Source organism: Myxine glutinosa, chromosome 9, assembly GCF_964187855.1.
Source record: "Myxine glutinosa chromosome 9, kmMyxGlut1.1, whole genome shotgun sequence".
NCBI lineage: Eukaryota > Metazoa > Chordata > Myxini > Myxiniformes > Myxinidae > Myxine > Myxine glutinosa.
Genome location: NC_136269.1, coordinates 88,690,654 through 88,714,532, shown reverse-complemented (window position 1 = coordinate 88,714,532; position 23,879 = coordinate 88,690,654). Strand labels below are relative to the sequence as shown.

Sequence of the window (23,879 nt, the reverse complement as noted above, 5' to 3'; positions counted from 1 at the left end):
CCAGCTGTATATCTCTGTGCAGAAGATCTAAAGGATTTTTTTTCCATTGAAATACAATAATATCCACCTTTGCTCTCAGACTTTGTGAAGCTTCATTTACCAATAACAAAGTCTCAATTACTGCAGTGTATCGAGAAGAACGGGCAACTGGAGACGCCTGTAACATATAACTGCGAAATCATGGATGGAGCTGTCATTGTCCATTTCCTTCCCACTGCAGGTGTCAGCACTTTCAAAGAGTATGTAGACAGGTTATTTATTCCTTACCTGGAGCGGCAGCTGCAAGCTACTGCACGGCTGGATGTTGTGTGGAGTATATATAGATCAGACATTCTGAAGGAATCTACTCGGGAAAAGAGGGTGTACACAGAAAGGTGTCTTCCCAAACTAAACTGCCAGGCAATTGGATGGACTTCCTCCATGTTGAAGAGAAGAAGAAGAAAAATACAAAAAAAAAAAAAAAAAAAAAAAAAAAAAAAGAAGATAAGGAATTATTTGCCTATCCCACATCAAAAGTGAAAGATTTTAACTTCCCCTGATACGATGCTGTCTGCATAAGAACAGAAGAATCTGTGGTATCTATGGGTTATAATATTCCAATACCAAACTGCAATCATGAGGCGGCTGACACAAGGATTGTTGTCCATGCTCTGAGGCAGGTAAGAAAGGCAATGCAAGTGCAAACTGTGGACACAAGATGTAATTATCCTTGTTGGTTCATTCTGTGGACTTCCTGAGACTCAACTTTTGGCAGATATCTCGGTAGCCTTTGGAATGGGCAAACATGACAGATTTTATAGCATCGATGCCATCTGTTTAAGCTTGGGAGAGCTAAAGTCACGTGCTCTACGAGTGTTTCGTGCATTCAGTGGGTGTGATGCTTTAAAGGATCAGTATTTCTTTCTGACTTGGATTTCAATATGAAAGAGATGCAATGAGTTTAAGTACCATTTCTTGAAAAAACGGTGGATGCAAACTTGGATACGGAAGCAGAAATGTTCGGAAATTGACGATATTGGTGGCCATTTTGAATTCAAGATGACAGACATGGATTTTCAGTTTTCATTTTGAATCATCATCATTTCTCACAAATGTGGGTGTTAATATGCAATAAAAATGCAAAGCCTGCTTTTGTTATGAATATTCAGTCAAAAAAAGTGAATATGGCAGCCATCTTGGATTTTATCTGTGTTTTATGAATTACTAGCAGAAGTACCCGGCGTTGCCGGGCGGGGGAGGGGGGGCGAGGGGGAATGGGAGTGGAGTGGAGGGTGGAGAGGGGGGAGGGGGGAGGGAGGGGGGAATGGGAGGGGAAGGGGAGGGAGGGGGGAATGGGAGGAGAAGGGTAAGGAAGGGGTGGGGGAGGAGGGGAGGGGGGGGAGGGGGGAGGGGAGAGGGGGGGAAGGGAGGGGAGGGGGGGAGGCAGGAGAGGAAGGGGGTTCATATATATGCTGGTGGGTGAATGTGGCTCACGTTTCTAAGTTCAGTGTGATGCCGATCAGGAAGAAGAAGAAGCCGTACTACCAAATTCGTACACTTCCGGAATTGTTTGATTTATTTGTATTCAAATGTCTGGTGATTGTTTTATATTTATTTATGCGAATGTGTACTTGTATATAACTGTCATTAATTTTAAAAGGATTCGGCACTATCGAGCGATTTTTATTTATTTATTTATTTTTACTCCAAAAAAACCGATCTTTTTTTTCATATATATATATAAAAAATTTTGCCCTAAACACTCCCAGGCACTCACTGATGACCATCTGAAAGTTTGACGAAGATCCCTTCAGCCATCTCTGAGAAAAATGGCGACACACAGACAGACAGACATCTCTCTTATATAGTAGATGGGTAAATTTCAAGAGGGCTCCGAGGCTAATATTAACTTGGATATCCTGAGAAAGCTTCCTGCCAAATTGGGTGCTTTTTTCCACCAAGTAATGATCACCATGAAAAATGACACGGAGCCACCCTCCCTTACTATGATAAACTCCCAAAAATCCAGAATTACTGCTCACCTCCTCTTATTTGTCCCTCTTTTTTCCACACATGTGGAACCAACTTCCACATCCTCTTGAACACCATTCTTCCCTTAAGTCGTACATAGCAATATAAAGTTTTACCACAATCATTAGGGTAAATAAATCTATTATCGAAACAAAAAGCACAATTCATCATTTTCTGAGAAGTTTTGTCTGTTAAATGAATGAAAACAGGTAAATTGAAGTGTCATCTCGAAGCCAGACATGTTTGTTTGGATTGTGCGATTCAGTCGTGAATCAGATTGAAGTTTCTGAAAGTCCTCGACTGTGGAAGCCTCTGATGCCGTCACAACGAATCGCTTGAGCAAGGAATCTGCATACTATAGGAGAGGAGCTTATCCTGCCATCATGCAAAGATAGAGAGACAATTGTGCTGGGAAATGACGATGCCAAGAAAGCCTAATATGTCGAACGATGCTGTGAGATACAGAATATGTGAGACGTCGGAAGTTATCAAAGAACAAGTCATGTGCGGAACTAAACTTTCTGCATTCGGTATGTTTAGTCTGGAGCTTGATCAAAGTACTGATGCTGCCAACTTAACGGAGTTGAAGAGTTTATCGCGTGTGGAGTCTATGATGGGATGCTAGGGACGAATTCATATTCTGTGCTGAAATTTAAACAACCACAAGAGCACAGGTGGACATTTTCAATAAGACAGATACCTCTCTCCAAAGCAACAGCATTGAGTGGAAAGATTTTTTTGTGGTATATATACGTATATATATATATATATGTACTGACGGTGCTCCGGCAATGATGGGTGCATGATCAGACCTTACAGCAAAAGGTCAAGTGTGTGTCACCGAATGTGAATGTCACTCATTATTGCTCATTAATTGAATGTTACTCATTATTGCTCATTAATTGAATGTCACTCATTATTGCTCATTAATTGAATGTTACTCATTATTGCTCATTAATTGAATGTCACTCATTATTGCTCATTAATTGAATGTCACTCATTATTGCTCATTAATTGAATGTCACTCATTATTGCTCATTAATTGAATGTCACTCATTATTGCTCATTAATTGAATGTCACTCATTATTGCTCATTAATTGAATGTCACTCATTATTGCTCATTAATTGAATGTCACTCATTATTGCTCTTTAATTGAATGTCACTCATTATTGCTCATTAATTGAATGTCACTCATTATTGCTCATTAATTGAATGTCACTCATTATTGCTCATTAATTGAATGTCACTCATTATTGCTCATTAATTGAATGTCACTCATTATTGCTCATTAATTGAATGTCACTCATTATTGCTCATTAATTGAATGTCACTCATTATTGCTCATTAATTGAATGTCACTCATTATTGCTCATTAATTGAATGTCACTCATTATTGCTCATTAATTGAATGTCACTCATTATTGCTCATTAATTGAAAGACACTCATTATTGCTCATTAATTGAATGTCACTCATTATTGCTCATTAATTGAATGTCACTCATTATTGCTCATTAATTGAATGTCACTCATTATTGCTCATTAATTGAATGTCACTCATTATTGCTCTTTAATTGAATGTCACTCATTAATTGAATGTCACTCATTATTGCTCATTAATTGAATGTCACTCATTATTGCTCTTTAATTGAATGTCACTCATTATTGCTCATTAATTGAATGTCACTCATTATTGCTCATTAATTGAATGTCACTCATTATTGCTCATTAATTGAATGTCACTCATTATTGCTCATTAATTGAATGTCACTCATTATTGCTCATTAATTGATGTTACTCATTATTGCTCATTAATTGAATGTCACTCATTATTGCTCATTAATTGAATGTCACTCATTATTGCTCATTAATTGAATGTCACTCATTATTGCTCATTAATTGAATGTCACTCATTTATTGCTCATCTATCTATAATTCCAGTAATCTCTGTGTGTATGTTTGTATGTTTGTATGTTTGTATGTCTGTATGTCTGTGACCGCTGTTTCTCGACAACCACGGGTCCGATATACTTTAAACTTGCCAGGTATATTGCTGGGGACCCGAGGATGTGCCTTTTCAAGGTTTCATATTAATCGGAGAAGTAGTTACCGAGCTATGTCCAAAAAACGATTCAACCAATCAGAGAGCAGCGAGCTATCACGTGTGCCGAACGTGGCGAACAGACTCTGCCTCGGACGGCACATTTGAGAGCGTATTCATTTATTTCACGTTGGAAAACTATGTTGCCGTTAAACTATGTTTTAAAACTAATTAAAACTAATTTGCGATTCATCGTAACTGCGATTTGCGACCTTCCGGACAGTGAAGACTGCACTTCCGGCAGCCAATCACAGAACGCGTTGTTGCGTAGGCGTGGCCAATGTGAGAGCGAGCCGAGCCGAGCGCGTGCGCCATTACGGTTCGTAATTCGATTTCTTCCGGAGAAAATAATAATTTCTCGATTTCTTAAGCGCATTATTTCTCCCAATTCAGTCAGAGCGAAGGGCGGAAGCGAAGAGCGTTGTTTTTTTTGTTTACGGGCGTACGGGCGTACGGGCGGGGTAGAGCGTACGGGTAGCGTTTTTTTTTTTTTTTTGGCAAGGAACGGGCACCCACGTACGGGCATGCCCTAGTTAATTGAATGTCACTCATTATTGCTCATTAATTGAATGTCACTCATTATTGCTCATTAATTGAATGTCACTCATTATTGCTCATTAATTGAATGTCACTAATTATTGCTCATTAATTGAATGTCACTCATTATTGCTCATTAATTGAATGTCACTCATTATTGCTCATTAATTGAATGTCACTCATTATTGCTCATTAATTGAATGTCACTCATTATTGCTCATTAATTGAATGTCACTCATTATTGCTCATTAATTGAATGTCACTCGTTATTGCTCATTAATTGAATGTTACTCGTTATTGCTCATTAATTGAATGTTACTCATTATTGCTCATTAATTGAATGTTACTCATTATTGCTCATTAATTGAATGTCACTCATTATTGCTCGTTAATTGAATGTTACTCATTATTGCTCATTCATTGAATGTTACTCATTATTGCTCATTAATTGAATGTTACTCATTATTGCTCATTAATTGAATGTTACTCATTATTGCTCATTAATTGAATGTTACTCATTATTGCTCATTAATTGAATGTTACTCATTATTGCTCATTAATTGAATGTTACTCATTATTGCTCATTCATTGAATGTTACTCATTATTGCTCATTAATTGAATGTTACTCATTATTGCTCATTAATTGAATGTTACTCATTATTGCTCATTAATTGAATGTTACTCATTATTGCTCATTAATTGAATGTTACTCATTATTGCTCATTATTTGAATGTTACTCATTATTGCTCATTAATTGAATGTTACTCATTATTGCTCATTAATTGAATGTTACTCATTATTGCTCATTATTTGAATGTTACTCATTATTGCTCATTAATTGAATGTTACTCATTATTGCTCATTAATTGAATGTTACTCATTATTGCTCATTAATTGAATGTTACTCATTATTGCTCATTAATTGAATGTTACTCATTATTGCTCATTAATTGAATGTTACTCATTATTGCTCATTAATTGAATGTTACTCATTATTGCTCATTAATTGAATGTTACTCATTATTGCTCATTAATTGAATGTTACTCATTATTGCTCATTAATTGAATGTCACTCATTATTGCTCATTAATTGAATGTCACTCATTATTGCTCATTAATTGAATGTCACTCATTATTGCTCATTAATTGAATGTCACTCATTATTGCTCATTAATTGAATGTTACTCATTATTGCTCATTAATTGAATGTTACTCATTATTGCTCATTAATTGAATGTTACTCATTATTGCTCATTAATTGAATGTTACTCATTATTGCTCTTTAATTGAATGTTACTCATTATTGCTCATTAATTGAATGTTACTCATTATTGCTCATTAATTGAATGTTACTCATTATTGCTCATTAATTGAATGTTACTCATTATTGCTCATTAATTGAATGTCACTCTTTATTGCTCTTTCATTGAATGTTACTCATTATTGCTCATTAATTGAATGTCACTCATTATTGCTCATTAATTGAATGTTACTCATTATTGTCCTTGCGACATAGACATTGCTAGTGTGCCTTCGGCCTGTGATGGATGTCATCATACCAGCAATGAACTTCATTAAGGCACACGCTTTGATTAGCCGTCTATTTTGGGAGCTTGGCAACAAATCAGGTGATAGACACGAAGCTCTTCTTCACAATACATAAGTCTGGGGACTCTCGCGAATGGGTACCAAAGGGATTTTTGCATGAACAGATGTCGGTGGCTTTTTTCTGTGCAAAGAGATTAAACAAGAGCTAATTAAAATGTTTTGTGCTAAAAAAAATTGTTTCTCTGCTGGGAATACCTCATCGATATGTTTGATAGACTTAATGGCCCCAATCAGTGAGTTCAGGGAAAATATTCAAACTTGATAGATCTGCCAAATAAAGTCAGAGCCTTCCAGATAAGGATGAATTTGTGGCTCGAACAAACCAAATTTTACGATGCAACATCTACACTAAAAAGGTAAATATGAGATTTGCCAGGATCGAAGGACATGTTCCATTTATCAATTCGAGATCAGTAACGAATGACACAGCTGCTGTCTGTTTGTCAGGGGGATCAGGGTTACCGTAGGGGGATCAGGGGTAGTGTAGGGTGATCAGTGATAGTGTAGGGGGAGATCAGGGATAGTGTATGAGGAGATCAGGGATAGTGTAGGGGGATCAGGGTTACCGTAGGGGGTTCAGGGTTACCGTAGGGGAATCAGGGTTACTGTAGGGGGATCAGGGATACTGTAGGGGGATCAGGGATACTGTAGGCGGATCAGGGATACTGTAGGGGGATCAGGGATAGTGTAGGGGGATCAGGGTTACTGTAGGGGGATCAGGAATACTGTAGGGGGAGATCAGGGATAGTGTAGGGGGATCAGGGATAGTGCAGGGGGAGATCAGGAATAGTGTAGGGGGAGATCAGGGATAGTGTAGGGGGATCAGGGATATTGTAGGGGGAAATCAGGGATAGTGTAGGGGGAGATCAGTGATAGTGTAGTGGGATCAGGGATAGTGTAGGGGGATCAGGGTTACCGTAGTGGGATCAGGGATAGTGTAGGGGGATCAGGGTTACCGTTGGGGGATCAGGGTTACCGTTGGGGGATCAGGGTTACTGTAGGGGGATCAGGGATACTGTAGGGGGGTCAGGGTTACTGTAGGGGGATCAGGGATACTGTAGGGGGAGATCAGGGATAGTGTAGGGGGATCAGGGATACTGTAGGGGGAGATACTCTAGGGGGATCAGGGATACTGTAGGGGGAGATATTGTAGGGGGAGATACTGTAGGATGATCAGGGATAATGTAGGGGGAGATACTGTCGGAGTATCAGGAATACTGTAGGGGGAGATACCGTCGGGGGATCAGGAATACTGTAGGGGGATCAGGAATACTGTAGGGGGAGATACTGTCGGGGGATCAGGGATACTGTAGGGGGAGATACTGTCGGTGGATCAGGAATACTGTAGGGGGAGATACTGTCGGGGGATCAGGGATACTGTAGGGGGAGATACTGTCGGGGGATCAGGAATACTGTAGGGGTAGATACTGCCGGGGGGATCAGGGATACTGTAGGGGGAGATACTGTAGGGGGATAAGGGATACTGTAGGGGGACCAGGAATACTGTAGGGGGAGATACTGTAGGGGGATCAGGAATACTGTAGGGGGAGATACTGCCGGGGGATCAGGGATACTGTAGGGGGAGATACTGTAGGGGGATCAGGAATACTGTAGGGGGAGATACTGTCGGGGGATCAGAAATACTGTAGGGGGAGATAATGTCGGGGGATCAGGAATACTGTAGGGGGAGATACTGTAGGGGGATCAGGGATACTGTAGGGGGACCAGGAATACTGTAGGGGGAGATACTGTAGGGGGATCAGGAATACTGTAGGGGGAGATACTGTAGGGGGATCAGGGATACTGTACGGGGAGATAATGTAGGGGGATCAGGAATACTGTAGGGGGAGATACTGTAGGGGGATCAGGTATACTTTAGGGGGAGATCAGGGATAGTGTAGGGGGATCTAGGGGAGCAGGCATAGTGTAGGGGGATCAGGAATACTGTAGGGGGATCAGGGATACTGTAGGGGGATCAGGAATACTGTAGGGGGCGATAATGTAGGGGGATCAGGGATACTGTAGGGGGATCAGGAATACTGTAGGGGGCGATAATGTAGGGGGATCAGGGATACTGTAGGCGTAGGGGGAGATACTGTAGGGGGATCAGGGATACTGTATGGGTGAGATACTGTAGGGGGCTCAGGGATACTGTAGGGGGATCAGGGATACTGTAGGGGGAGATACTGTAGGGGGAGATACTGTAGGGGGAGATACTGTAGGGGGATCAGGGATACTGTAGGGGGATCAGGGATACGATAGGGGGATCAGGGATACTGTCGGGGGAGATACTGTAGGGGGAGATACTGTAGAGGAATCAGGGATACTGTAGGGGGAGATACTGTGGGATGATCAGGGATAATGTAGGGGGATCAGGGAAACTGTAGGGGGAGATACTGTGGCATGATTAGGGATAATGTAGGGCGATCAGGGATACTGTAGGGGGATCAGGGATACTGTACGGGGATCAGGGATACTGTAGGGGGATCAGCGATAATGTATGGGGGATATATTGTCAGGGGGATCAGGGATACTGTATGGGGATCAGGGATACTGTAGGGGGATCAGGGATAATGTAAGGGGATATATTGTCAGGGGGATCAGGGATAATGTAGGGGGATCAGTGATACTGTAGGGGGAGAAACTGTCGGGGGATCAGGGATACTGTAGAGGAATCAGGGATACTGTAGGGGGATCAGGGATAATGGAGGGGGATCAGGGATACTGTAGGGGGAGATAGTGTAGGGCGATCAAGGATAATGTAGGGGGCTCAGTGATACTGTAGGGGGATCAGGGATACTGTAGGGGGATCAGGGATACTGTAGGGGGAGATACTGTAGGGCGATCAGGGATACTGTAGGGGGAGATACTGTAGGGCGATCAAGGATAATTTTGGGGAATTTATTGTCAGGGGGATCAGGGATAATGTAGGGGGATCAGCGATACTGGAGGGGGATCAGGGATAATGTAGGGGGATCGGCGATACTGGAGTGGGATCAGGGATACTGTAGGGGGATCAGTGATACTGGAGTGGGATCAGGGATACTGGAAGGGGGAGATATTGTCAGGGGGATCAGGGATAATGTAGGGGGATCAGCGATACTGGAGTGGGACCGGTGATACTGGAAGGGGGATCAGCGATACTGGAGTGGGATCAGGGATACTGTAGGGGGAGATATTGTCAGGGGGATCAGGGATACTGTAGGGGGAGATATTGTCAGGGGGATCAAGGATACTGTAGGGGGAGATATTGTCAGGGGGATCAGGGATACTGTCGGATACAATGTGGAGTCATCTGTAAAAAAGAAAAGAGGATTTTCAGACTTTTGGAGACGTTCTTCATGTTGACGAGGAACAAGATTGGGCCTAAGACACTGCCTTAGGAATCACCAGCTTATATTGGGAGAGGAGAGGGATCCATTGAAAGCAATTAATTGACTGTGAGGGTGGAGGAAGTCTGAAAGCCAGGTTTAAGGCGGCCATGTTGCATCTTTCCGACACATTCCTCATTCAAGCGGAAGGAGAATGTCAACAATGATAGTGCTCTCAGATCCGACAGATATCACTAAACATCTGAGTGCCCTTTCTGAAGTTTTCACACCACCCGAAGCACTTTATTCCCGGTGAACAATCCTTTCGGTTTATTCAAGCCCAGGAACAGTTTAACGACACGACAACAGACATTGAAGTGAAAGCTACATCCACAGAGCTGCCTCCATGACAGTTGTGGTGTCCACGTGTAAGTGAATGCCTACTGGTTGCCGAAATGGCCTTTGGAGTTCTGCCAGAGTGGATTATTCAGCCTTTTCACAATTCAGGTGAAATCCCCAAAACCAGCTCAACCTGACGGACATCAGATCCGCCCTTTGCAACAAAGACTAAAACTTCTCATGTCAAGTAATCGGTATCGTCCATTCCTCGGTTTGCTTGCTGCGTATGTTAAGGAATTGTTGCCAAGTATATGAAATAAAATTATACTTCACAGTAACTTCACGACTTGACTGAAAAAACTTACACGAGGTACAATAAACTTTTCAGCTTAATATTAGATTCACTGTCGTGCAATTAAAATGGGGATTGTCCTCCTTTAGTAATAGCACCTGACAAAAGGTAGATATATTTAACACTAGGGTTATAGTGCCAGGTAATTGGTAAATGATGTTCATCTAGAGAGGGATGGTGTGCTCTGTGAAAGCACACCATCCCACTCGTAGGTGTGCTCTGTGAAAGCACACCATCCCACTCGTAGGTGTGCTGTGTGAAAGCACACCATCCCACTCATAGGTGTGCTGTGTGAAAGCACACCATCCCACTCGAAGGTGTGCTGTGTGAAAGCCAACAATCCCACTCGAAGGTGTGCTCTGTGAAAGCACACTATCCCACTCGAAGGTATGCTGTGTGAAAGCACACAATCCCACTCGAAGGTATGCTCTGTGAAAGCACACAATCCCACTCGAAGGTATGCTCTGTGAAAGCACACAATCCCACTCGAAGGTATGCTCTGTGAAAGCACACAATCCCACTCGAAGGTATGCTCTGTGAAAGCACACCATCCCACTCGAAGGTATGCTCTGTGAAAGCACACAATCCCACTCGAAGGTATGCTCTGTGAAAGCACACAATCCCACTCGAAGGTATGCTCTGTGAAAGCACACAATCCCACTCGAAGGTATGCTCTGTGAAAGCACACAATCCCACTCGAAGGTATGCTCTGTGAAAGCACACCATCCCACTCGAAGGTGTGCTCTGTGAAAGCACACAATCCCACTCGAAGGTATGCTGTGTGAAAGCACACAATCCCACTCGAAGGTGTGCTCTGTGAAAGCACACCATCCCACTCGAAGGTATGCTGTGTGAAAGCACACAATCCCACTCGAAGGTGTGCTGTGTGAAAGCACACCATCCCACTCGTAGGTGTGCTGTGTGAAAGCACACCATCCCACTCGTAGGTGTGCTGTGTGAAAGCACACCATCCCACTCGTAGGTGTGCTGTGTGAAAGCACACCATCCCACTCGTAGGTGTGCTATGTGAAAGCACGCCATCCCACTCGAAGGTATGCTCTGTGAAAGCACACCGTCCCACTCGTAGGTGTGCTGTGTGAAAGCACACCATCCCACTCGTAGGTGTGCTGTGTGAAAGCACACCATCCCACTCGTAGGTGTGCTGTGTGAAAGCACACCATCCCACTCGTAGGTGTGCTGTGTGAAAGCACGCCATCCCACTCGAAGGTATGCTCTGTGAAAGCACACCGTCCCACTCGTAGGTGTGCTGTGTGAAAGCACACCATCCCACTCGTAGGTGTGCTGTGTGAAAGCACACCATCCCACTCGAAGGTATGCTCTGTGAAAGCACAACATCCCACTCGTAGGTGTGCTGTGTGAAAGCACACCATCCCACTCGAAGGTGTGCTGTGTGAAAGCGCACCATCCCACTCGTAGGTGTGCTGTGTGAAAGCACACCATCCCACTCGTAGGTGTGCTGTGTGAAAGCACACCATCCCACTCGAAGGTGTGCTGTGTGAAAGCACACAATCCCACTCGAAGGTGTGCTGTGTGAAAGCACACCATCCCACTCGAAGGTGTGCTTTGTGAAAGCACACAATCCCACTCGAAGGTATGCTGTGTGAAAGCACACCATCCCACTCGAAGGTGTGCTCTGTGAAAGCACACCATCCCACTCGAAGGTATGCTGTGTGAAAGCACACAATCGCACTGGAAGGTGTGCTCTGTGAAAGCACACCATCCCACTCGAAGGTATGCTGTGTGAAAGCACACAATCGCACTGGAAGGTATGCTCTGTGAAAGCACACCATCCCACTCGAAGGTATGCTGTGTGAAAGCACACCATCCCACTCGAAGGTATGCTCTGTGAAAGTGGTCACCTACACAGAAACCTGAGACCCATTGTTCCATTCCGCACTCTGAATTATCCTTCGGCTCCAACATCTATGCAGCGATTAGTCAATTTCAAAAACTGGAAAAAAATCAAATTTCATCAAATCAAAAAAAAGATTTTTAAAAAAGATCAGATTTCAAAACTGAAAATATGAGTCAATTCCTCTGCACATCGTCGTTAACCCACTATCCCAGCTCCATTGCTGCACGAACAACAGACTGTACAACCACCGACATCCTCTTTTCAACTCAAAAACCCAAGGAAATAACTCCTCTTGCATTAACTTACCGTCAGATATTAATCTCTCAGTCGAGAACACAATTCAGAGGAAGTTCAAGGTGTGGAAGAATGATTTTGAAACGCCTCTAAATTAAAGCAGCACCTCATTTAATTTGAACGTGACAAAGGTTTGTGAAATTCACTATTTAAAGGACTTTACCCTTTCGACTTATACGAGGAACTTTTAATTGCCCACGAAAGCCTATTTACAACACCTGTGCGTTTATCAGAACACGCACGTGAACCTCAGGACCAATAGCTCCATTAAAACTTTGATTGTGTTTCTCTCAACCTTATATACTGTATGACATTCACCGTGTGCAATGAACTCTGCGTTGGGGAGACACGTCGAAGATTGGGCAATGGAGCACTTAATGGACTAAATAATAAAAGGGCACACCTCTCAAAGCCAGCAGACCATACCTGTCCAAACATATAGGTTTTCAGGTGTCTTCTGAACTCTGGGTCTTCAGGTGTCTTCCCCGCCCCCCTCACACCTCTCAGTCACACCTCTCCAGGTCTATAACATAAACCTCTCCTAGTTTATATCACAGGGCTCTCCAAGCCTTTACCCTCCATTAATGGCCTACTGCCATTAAATCCTAAACTCCTCATTGCCCCCCTTTGCACTTTGACTCTCCACCCCTCATCATAGAACCAGCCCCCCCTTTGATCCTTCACTCATGGTCCTTTGATCCTAGCTTTGACAAAGTCGAGTACTCCTCTACATACTGTATACCAAAATTGGTAAGAACTCAAGTACCGGACTGTGCTCTGATCACTCAAGGACTGGAATGTGCTCTGATCACTCAAGTACTGGACTGTGCTCTGTTCACTCAAGGACTGGAATGTGCTCTGATCACTCAAGGACTGGAATGTGCTCTGTTCACTCAAGTACCGGAATGTGCTCTGTTCACTCAAGGACTGGAATGTGCTCTGATCACTCAAGTACCGGAATGTGCTCTGATCACTCAAGGACTGGAATGTGCTCTGATCACTCAAGTACCGGAATGTGCTCTGATCACTCAAGAACCGGAATGTGCTCTGATCACTCAAGGACCGGAATGTGCTCTGATCACTCAAGTACCGGAATGTGCTCTGTTCACTCAAGTACCGGAATGTGCTCTGATCACTCAAGTACCGGAATGTGCTCTGATCACTCAAGTACCGGAATGTGCTCTGATCACTCAAGTACTGGAATGTGCTCTGATCACTCAAGTACTGGAATGTGCTCTGATCACTCAAGGACTGGAATGTGCTCTGATCACTCAAGTACTGGAATGTGCTCTGATCACTCAAGTACTGGAATGTACTCTGATCACTCAAATACCGGACTGTGCTCTGATCACTCAAGTACTGGACTGTGTTCTGATCACTCAAGTACTGGAATGTGCTCTGATCACTCAAGTACCGGACTGTGCTCTGATCACTCAAGTACCAGACTGTGCTCTGATCACTCAAGTACTGGAGTGTGTTCTGATCACTCAAGTACTGGAATGTGCTCTGATCACTCAAGTACCGGACTGTGCTCTGATCACTCAAGTACTGGAATGAGCTCTGATCACTCAAGTACTGGACTGTGTTCTGATCACTCAAGTACTGGACTGTGTTCTGATCACTCAAGTGCCAGACTGTGCTCTGATCACTCAAGTGCCAGACTGTGTTCTGATCACTCAAGTGCCAGACTGTGTTCTGATCACTCAAGTACTGGACTGTGCTCTGATCACTCAAGTGCCAGACTGTGTTCTGATCACTCAAGTACTGGACTGTGGTCTGATCACTCAAGTACTGGACTGTGTTCTGATCACTCAAGTACTGGACTGTGTTCTGATCACTCAAGTACTGGACTGTGCTCTGATCACTCAAGTACTGGACTGTGTTCTGATCACTCAAGTACCGGACTGTGCTCTGATCACTCAAGTGCCAGACTGTGTTCTGATCACTCAAGTACTGGACTGTGCTCTGATCACTCAAGTACCGAACTGTGCTCTGGTCACTCAAGTACCAGACTGTGTTCTGATCACTCAAGTACCGGACTGTGTTCTGATCACTCAAGTACTGGACTGTACTCTGATCACTCAAGTACCGGACTGTGCTCTGGTCACTCAAGTACTGGACTGTGCTCTGATCACTCAAGTACCGGAAAACCAACACGCCGGCATATGGGACCCAGTCAGCCTCCGCTCCTCTGCAGTGATGCCCAGCAGCTCGCTTATGGTGTAAGACTATCACTGCACATCCCACCATTACGTTCTTGAGTCCCAACTCTCAATCCCAGTAACAGTTACAATACAGAACATGAAACATGCTTGAACCCAAAGCTCTCATCATCTTAGCATGAACTCATAGCCACCATGATTGTTCTGTATGGTGTACAATTATTTTGCTTATAAGCATAAATGTATGTTTTGACTCAAATCTATGACACTGTGATTGCTTTTTCATCTAATTAATCAAATTCATACTTGAGGGCTATGCTGCTGTTGTGAGCTTTTATAATGTCGCAAATGTTGTCTATATGTCACTAGCATCTCACAACAGGATGTCTACTCTCAGGATGTGCTTCGTTCTCATTGCAGGCAAGTTGGTGACCTAGTTGCAGTCTTTCACTACCTCTATCCTGGTCTTGATACTGCTGTCCTCACTTCTCCACCCAACCTGACAGACCCTTCAGGTAACATGTTCCACCAAAGACCTTACATTTTAATCCTCCCACAGTCCAAACTTAACCCTCCCTTCCTTCCATCTATTCATTTATTCATTCATTCCCCTATTCTCTTGCATGTGGAACAATCTTCTTCAGTTTATTGTGTCATGCTCTTTTCCTCAGACCTTCAAATTCGTCCCCACTTCTACCTCATAGTCTCTCCCAGCATTTACACTATTGAACTTTACGACACCCACTGAGATCCTGTTCCCACCCTTCAGTTGCATTTCCTCATGCTGTGATGTGCTGATTCTGTTCATTCTTGTCCTTGTGTATTCCCTTTGCCCTATTTTGTGTCTGTTGACTCTGGCCGTTTAAAAATATATATATAAAGTCTCTGTATCCCATGTCTGTCTGCATTTCTTTGCCACTTCTGTACTCTTTCATTAAAATGTTCCATAAGTATCGATTTCTCAATCGCTATCGAGCTATCGGGTAGAGTATTATATAGAATCAACAATTGATTACATAAGCTGAGGTGGTCACGGGGGGTGAGGGACACGTATGGTGTTGGCAGAGGGAGGAAGGACTAAATTGAGAAAATGAAAACTGAGAAAACGAGAATGACACTAGGGACAGTGCATAGTCTCAGCTCGCGCGTTCAACCTGAACAAAAATACAATCGTTAACTGAACACGCTGCTATTATGGTCCATATATCCATATCCATGCACCCTTCTATGTCACAAAATTTATTGGCATGGGTTATGACATCATAAATGTAATTATTAACTCACATCAGCTATATAATGCTTCAGATTTTTGCACAAGAATTTAAAGTCAACCAATTAGGGCTGGAATACCCCTTCACCAATGACGCAATCGTTATTAGCCTATATACCCCATGGGGAGTTGATGACATATGCTAAGTTTCAATTATTTTCGTTCAGCGGTTTCAGAGAAAATTATATCCAAAGTTTTCCCTTGAATCCAATATTTTTGCCATACCATGTGACCTATGACGTCAGAGTTAGCAATAAAATATTCTACATGGGAAGTCCCTCCTTTGTTTAAAGTTTTGCATCAATCAGATAAGTGGTTGTAGAGAAAACCGTTTTAAAGTGAAAATATATAGATGCAAACACACACATGTACACACGCACACAGACAGAGACAGACAGGGGTGTTGTAATTGTCTCGTATCCCCTTCGGGCGAGACTAATAAATACAATGGAGGATAATTGGTAAGAGAAAGGAAGTTATCAGAGTGCATAAGCAAGGAGAGAGAGCAAAGGAGGTTCTCCAGCGAATGGGAGCAAAGGAAACTAAGTGTTGAGGAGAGGTGGTGAGGAAGATAATGAAAATGTCTTCTTTGCTGCTCATGTATTTTTTCCTGAAGCACTTTTTTATTGTCTACCACACTGTCTACCACACTGGAGAAAGCATTCGATAGGGTTCCACACGAAGTATTGACATGGGCATTGAGGAAATTAGGAGTGGAGGAATGGTTGATCAGAGTAGTGATGGCAATGTACAAAAGAGTGCGCACAGCTGTAAGGACGAAGGACGGGAACAGTGGTGAGTTTGAGGTGAAGGTGGGAGTGCATCAGGGGTCGGTACTAAGTCCACTACTATTTGTAGCTGTCATGGAGGTGCTGGCTCAGAACTTAAAGGAGGGTTTACCATGGGAGTTGTTGTATGCAGATGATCTGGTGCTGATTGCAGAAAGTATGGATGGACTGAAGGAGAAGATGAACAAGTGGAAGGAATGTATGGAGACAAAAGGTCTGAAGGTGAATATCGGAAAAACGAAGGTGATGGCAAGTGGTAAGGCATGTGGTGGGGTGGAAAGAACTGGGAAGTGGCCCTGTGCTGTGTGCAGGAAGGGTGTCGGAGTGAATTCCATTCAATGTCCAATGTGCGCTGAGTGGGTTCATCAAAAATGTAGTGGTTTGAGAGGGTCATTAACCAGTGTGGCAGCTACATTCACGTGTAAGGTGTGCACAGAGGGAGCTGCAGATGGAGGAAATGTTGAGCTGGATCTTGGAGACGGCGTGAAGCTGGAAGGTGTGAAAACATTTTGTTACCAGGGAGACATGCTGAATGGAGAAGGTGGATCAGACTCAGCAACAGTTGCTCAAGTGAGATGTGCATGGAATAAGTTTTGGGAACTGAGTGGCGTGCTGATGATGAGGGGAGTGTCGTTGAAGCTGAAGGGAAAGGTGTATGCTGCATGTGTGAGAAGTGTTATGATTTATGGGAGTGAGACATGGGTAATGAACGTAGAGCAGCAACGAAGGCTGGAAAGGGTGGGAATGCGAATGGTTCGGTGGATGTGTGGAGTATCTTTGAGAGAGAGGAAGACAAATGATGAATTGCGAAAGATGATGGGAATAGAGCCTGTGATGGATGCTGTGAAGAGAAACAGGTTGAGATGGTTTGGTCATGTGTTGAGGAAGGATGAAAGTGACTGGTTGAGAAGAGTGATGGAAATGAATGTAGAAGGAAGTAGAGGACGGGGAAGACCGAGAAAGACTTGGCGAAAGATGGTGGAAGAAGAAATGCGGGCAAGGGGGCTAACAAGGGGAGATGCAGAAAATAGGGCAAAATGGAGAACATTGTCATGGGGACCGCAAGGCTAACCCCCGCTCTTGCAGGGAAAATGGCCTTAAAATGCATGTTGTTGTTGTTGTTCTCCCAACACCTCTCCCCCCCCCCCCCCCCCACCCCCTTGCCCCTCTTCCCATCACAGAGCAAACGAGCAAAGGGAGGAAAGGGAAGGGACATATTTAGAGCATATGCTGAGAAGGAGGGGAGTAGGGTTAAAAATTCCACCATATTTGCATACATAGCAATCAGAGATTACAGACCCTTGCCAGGACGTGTGTGGTATTTATTAGCTGATGTGTTTATGTGGTTTATTGACGACGTAGATTTATGTTCAGTCCAATATGGCTGCCGAACCACGTGACCGATGATGTTATCAATTTAATTCTCTCATGCAATTTTTTTGTAGATCATGCTCAATAAACTTCAAACTGATCGGATCAAGCATTCTACTTGTCTAATTATGACATCATAATGAAGGTACCGATGACATCATCATGAATATATGTTGTTCCCCATGGGGAGTACTTGACAATGAGCCATTTTCAATTTTTTTTCCATGGATTGGTTTCGGAGATATAAAGGTGCAATGTTTTTCGATTTTTCCAAGATGGTGCCCGTACCACGTGACCTATGACATCATAATTATCATTTTAAAAAATTCCACATGAGGAGGCGCTCCCATGGTGAAATATTTTGGCAATCGGACCAACGGTTGCAGAGAAAAGCATGTCATGTTCTGTGTGGACAAACAGACAGACAGACAGACAGACACAAACAATCAAACGGACCCAAATGCAATACCATCTCCTCTGGCGAGGGTAATAAATAAATGACTCCTAAAGTATGTCATTGTAAGACATCCCTCAGGTGTATGATGGCTCTCACCATTCCACAAGGAGGAAGACAACCCGTGTATGACCACTCGCTGCTGCAACATGGAGAGGTGTCCACAGTCCACTATCACGGACATTGATGTCGGCACCCGTGTCTAGCAGGTCTTGTACCAGTTCCTTTGAGCCAGAGAGACATGCCTGGACAAGGAAGATCCAGCAGCGAAAAGGTAAGAACAACTTGCTGGATAATCATAATTTAACCCTACATGTTCTATACAAGTTTCATGGAAAAGTATGGGAACAATAAAATTGTCACATTCATTAGTTCTCAAACATCAGCAGAAGTTGATGCCAACAAACCTCAGCAAGTGCAAGGTGTTTAATACAGGGAATTTTAAATATTGCCAAATTACCAAACTAAAGGATATCTCAGGTAGTATACTTCCCTTTGAACTGTCTAGTCTGTGTTCGATTCCCACTCTGACAATGAAATATCAAATTTGATCACCAGAGGAAGGGAAGGCATCACATCAATGAGTGTACCGTCCTTTGGAGGGTACGTAAAGTAAGTTGTCCTATATGTCAGCATTCACTTCTGATATTAAAGATCCTGCAACGCCACTCAAAAATAGCAGGCCACTGTGTTCCAGTCACATGCTAACATTCTTAATTCTTGCTGTCGTTGAGGGCTGCTAGTTTCAGCTGTATTCTGCTATGGGAAGAAACCTTTCCATGGTAAACTTTCTCTGCTATGGAAACATTTATGACTACGATGTAGTCCTGATACCTCCCAGAGGAGTGTGGCAACAATAAAGAACAAACAAGCGTTACGCCTAGGTCCCCCGTCGGTGAAGTGATGTGAGTTGACAAAGTGGAAGACGCAAGGCGGCCATCTTGGATTTTGACGTGGCGACCCAATTTTCAATAGCGTTCTCCTTTATGCATAGATACACCCACACACCAGATTAGAAGTTGGTACTTCGCTTATTTTTCAGGATATTCCGCTCACAAGGTTCAGACATACATGGCGTCAGACATACATGGCGGCAGCCATCTTGGATTTTGACGTGGGTTGCACCCACACACCAAATTAGAATTCGGTCCTTCGCTTATGCACGCACGCATGCACGTATGCACGCACGCACGGACGAACGGACGCACGGACGGACGCACACGCGGACGGAGGGGAAAACCATTGTCCCCCTTTCGCTCCGCGGTGCGACGGGGGACAACAACAAACCCACCATCACCACCACCACCACTCTATATGATCGGTAGCATCCACAAACACGTGTAAGTAAATGCGGTATTTGCCTTGATGTCCCCACTCAAGGACAGCAGGAGCATATGACGTCACAATTGTTGTTTAAACTTGGCTACAACTTCATGAGGAGTCAACCAAGCATTATTATTGAATTGGTGGAATGCCACCGGTCTATTGATCTATTGTGTTTATTTAAAATTGTGCTTTTTCAACTTGCACTGCCTGTGCCTTTTGGTCCACGTGTGGTGCCGTGTGCTAACCAGTCTCACATGAGGCAAAGCTGTCGCAAACGCAAAGCTGTCCTTATTGTCACACTCCGTTTTTAGCTCACCTGGAAAGTAGTTCGGGGAGTTTATGAGATGGTGCGTCGTCTGTCCATCCGTCAGTCGGGAAACACTTGCAACTTCTTCTCCAAAACTGCTAATGGGATTGTGATCAAACTTGGCTAAAATGATTTGTGATCAAACTCAAATTTGTTCACAGCATTAAAAACATTGGGGTCTGTGGGAGTTTACAGGGGGTCAAAGTGAGCCCACGTTTGACCTCCCAAAATAGGTATTTGCTTTCTTCTCTGAAACTACACATACCACTCTGATGAAACTTGATCACAACGTTTCATTCATCACCCGTGATATACCAATCTTTGTACATGAAATTAAAAAATCTGGGCAGTCGACAGAGGGGGTTGCCCTCCGAAAAATGTATTTGCTCTCTCCTCCGAAACTACGCACACAATTTCGATGAGTCTTGATCACCACCGTCATCACCTGTGATGTACCAAATTTTGTTCATGGCATTAGAAAAAATGGGGGCTACAGAGGTCTAAGGGTGGGGGTGGTGGGGCAGGTTTGGCCCCCAAAATAGGTATTTCTTAGTTTCTTTGTTTAAAGTCTTATGATTATGTTCGGATGATTCTACATGGTGCCCTGTCTTCTAGTAACCTTTGAAATTGGTTTAACATACCATGATGCGGTTTAAAATACCTTTAGGCAGTGGAGTTTACTGTTTTATTCTACCAGGTGAGTGCCCAGGGGTATTGCCCCTATTTTTAGCCCATCTCCTGCTCAGCAGGAGACAGGGTTTTGCAATCGTGTGTGTGTGTGTGTGTGTGTGTGTGTGCGTGTGTGTGTGTGTGTGTGTGTGTGTGTGTGTGTATGTATGTGTGTGTGTCTCAATCTGTACAATTGTCTCAATCTCAAACCGATACTGTACAATTAATTGTGTGTGTGTGTGTGTGTGTGTGTGTGTGTGTGTGTGTGTGTGTGTGTGTGTGTGTGTCTGTATGTATGTGTGTGTGTCTCAATCTGTACAATTGTCTCAATCTCAAACCGATACTGTACAATTAATTAAGTGTGTGTGCGTGTGTGTGTGTGTATGTGTGTGTGTGTGTGTGCGTGTGTGTGTATTAGAGAGAGAGATAGAATTGTGAGGAACAGAAATGAAAAAAACGAGATGTGTGTGATGATTGACATTTCCTTTGGCGAGGCTTCTCCCGCTGATTTGTTATTATCTTTTGGTGGAAAATCCCCTCTACTGTTTCTCATATATTTATATGTTTATTCTTTGTTGATGTGATTTTAATGTGTTTGTTAAACTACATTTATATGATATTTTATGTTTGTTCAACTACATTTCAAAGCATGAAAACCACAAACAATATAATTAATTGTACAGTAACGGCTAGATGTTAGAAGTTAAAAGAAACTAAAGAATTAATTACATGTAAAACCTCAAATATAGTTTACCTATTGACCTGTAGTAAATGTGCGATGTTGGTGCATTGATGGGTTGACTGACTGCCTGGACGCAACTGAGGTTGTGGATCTACTGATGTACCATCTATTGATGTGGATCCATGATCGAGGTTGTGGATCCGCCGTTTGGAGAGGTCCTGGGCTGAAAGGATCGAAACCTCGAGGAAGAACGGTGCCCAGCTGATGATCGGTGCAGTCGGGAAACTAGTCAATTGCTTACGGGTTAAGGTTCTTGCTTTAGGTGGAGAAACTATGTTTGAGGTTTACAATTTAAATAAAGTTGAATATGGGATGTTGTGAAATTAACATAATTTACAGCAATCCTTTAAATTATTTATATTTAAGTTTAGGAACAACCGATACTGTACAATTAATTGTGTGTGCGTGCGTACGTGTGTGTGTGTGTGTGTGTGTGTGTGTGTGTGTGTGTGTGTGTGTGTGTGTGTGTGTGTGTGTGTGTGTGTGTGTGTGTGCGTGCGTGTGCGTGTGTCCAGGCTATAACTTTTTTACCATTTGAGTATTTTTTGTCATCAAGTTTCGTTTTCAAAAGTTTTGTCATTTACACCAAAATGTAATTTTGATAATACGGAAAAAGGCAAATTAATAATTTTCTCTAAAAGTCAAAAGGTGAAAGGTCAGTATCACATACAATCAATTTTTATCCGATTGACCTGAAACTTCAATTTTCCATTTGAGTTTTGCCATGAAATTTTCACCAAAGCTTTATTATGAGAATATGGAGAAGCCAAATTAATAATTTGGTCAAAAGGTCAAAAGGTGAAAGGTCAGCATCACATAAAATTGGCAATTTGTATCCCATTGACCTGAAATTTTAAGAATCTGCATATTGGGTTACTGAATTAGTTCACCAATCAAAAGCTAGAAGCGGATTTTTTTTAGATCAAAAGGTCAAAGGTCAAGGTTGCATAAAATCAACAATTTTCACCCGATTGACCTAAAATTTAAAGAATTTGCATACCGGGTCACTGAATTGGTTCAGCAATGAAAAGGTAGGAGTCAATTGGGGGTTTTTTTCGATCAAAAGGTCAAAGGTGAAGGCTGCATAAAATCATCAATTTTCATTTTGTATTTTTAAAAAACTATTTTCGTTATTTTGAGCATATGCAAGAAGAAGAAGACGTCTGAATACAAACGGACATGGACGGGCTTTGCATTTTCAGATGCTTTCTAGTCCTGTTTGTCTGTCTGATGTCTGTCCGTTCCCTGAAACAGTATCTTGTGTCTCTTCAAAACAGAAAACATTGGAGGGACACCAAACTTGGCAGGCATAATGGAGGCCTCATGGGGAGTGTTATTGGCTAGGGGTGGCGATTATAGGGAAAGAGGTAGGGAGCTAACAGACGTGGCATACATAATGGAGGTCCCATGGGCGGTTTATGGTAAAAAAAAATTTTTTAGTTATTAGCTTTTATAAATGTCTCAATTTAGAGGATTTGTAATAGTAGTCAGGTTCACTATGTCAATAAATTGTATTTCGTTCAAAATCATGGTAGATTTGCAAACCTATACATTTTTGGAAAGGTTATAGCATAAGGAAACTAAAAATCAATGTTTACATTTGGAGAGATAACTGTATGGCGGCCATTTTGGATTTTCAAAATGGCCACTGTAAAATACATATTTTGTTTTATTTCTGCCTCTCATTACCCTAAAAACTTTTAAAAATATACTAAACCTATATTTTCAGGGACAAGGAATCCAATGAAAGTATCAAATTAGTGCTATGGGGAATGGTAAGACACGAATCAAAGGTTTTGAATTGCAAAATACTGTCTTTATATTCGCGATAAGTTGCATAATCAAATACATGTTATCATTTTGTACAGGCAGTTAATAACATCAAAATGTGTCACAATAATTCATATCACCAAACATACACAGGCAGTCAGCAAAATCATATATACACACGCAGTCAGTATAACTTCACATCTACACAGGCAGTCAATGACAAAATATACACAGGCAGTCAATGGCATCAAACATACACGATTACAGAATATGCCATTTAGAGTTCGTCATCACTGTCCTGTGTGTCGTATCCGACAATATAGTCCGCATCGTTTTCACAGTCCGTTCCACACAAGCAAAGGTCGGTCAAATTGATTGGCAAATCGAATCGATCGAATTGGTCGAATCGAATTGGTCGGAATTGGCAAATGTAAACATTGATTTTCAGATTTTCCATGTAATAACGTTTCCAAAAATGTATAGGTTTGCTAATCTACCATGATTTTGAACGAAAAAACATAGTGAACCTGACTATAGGGAGGAGGAGGGATCTCTGTAATGGGTGCCCACGGAACTGCGTAACTTCCGGT

At 42.7% G+C, this 23,879-nt stretch overlaps 2 protein-coding genes across 2 annotated transcripts in view; both read right to left on the bottom strand.

Moving 5' to 3' along the window:
• Positions 1-23,879, bottom strand: part of LOC144893635 (uncharacterized) — a 1,058,663-nt gene that overhangs the window by 813,346 nt on the left and 221,438 nt on the right. The gene's annotated exons all lie outside the window — the stretch shown is intronic.
• Positions 1-23,879, bottom strand: part of LOC137435236 (protein phosphatase 1 regulatory subunit 16A-like) — a 71,231-nt gene that overhangs the window by 42,592 nt on the left and 4,760 nt on the right. Inside the window, exon 4 of the mRNA XM_068128854.2 lies at positions 18,575-18,720. Coding sequence (XP_067984955.2) covers positions 18,575-18,720 — 146 coding nt within the window. The remainder of the gene's footprint in view (positions 1-18,574; positions 18,721-23,879) is intronic.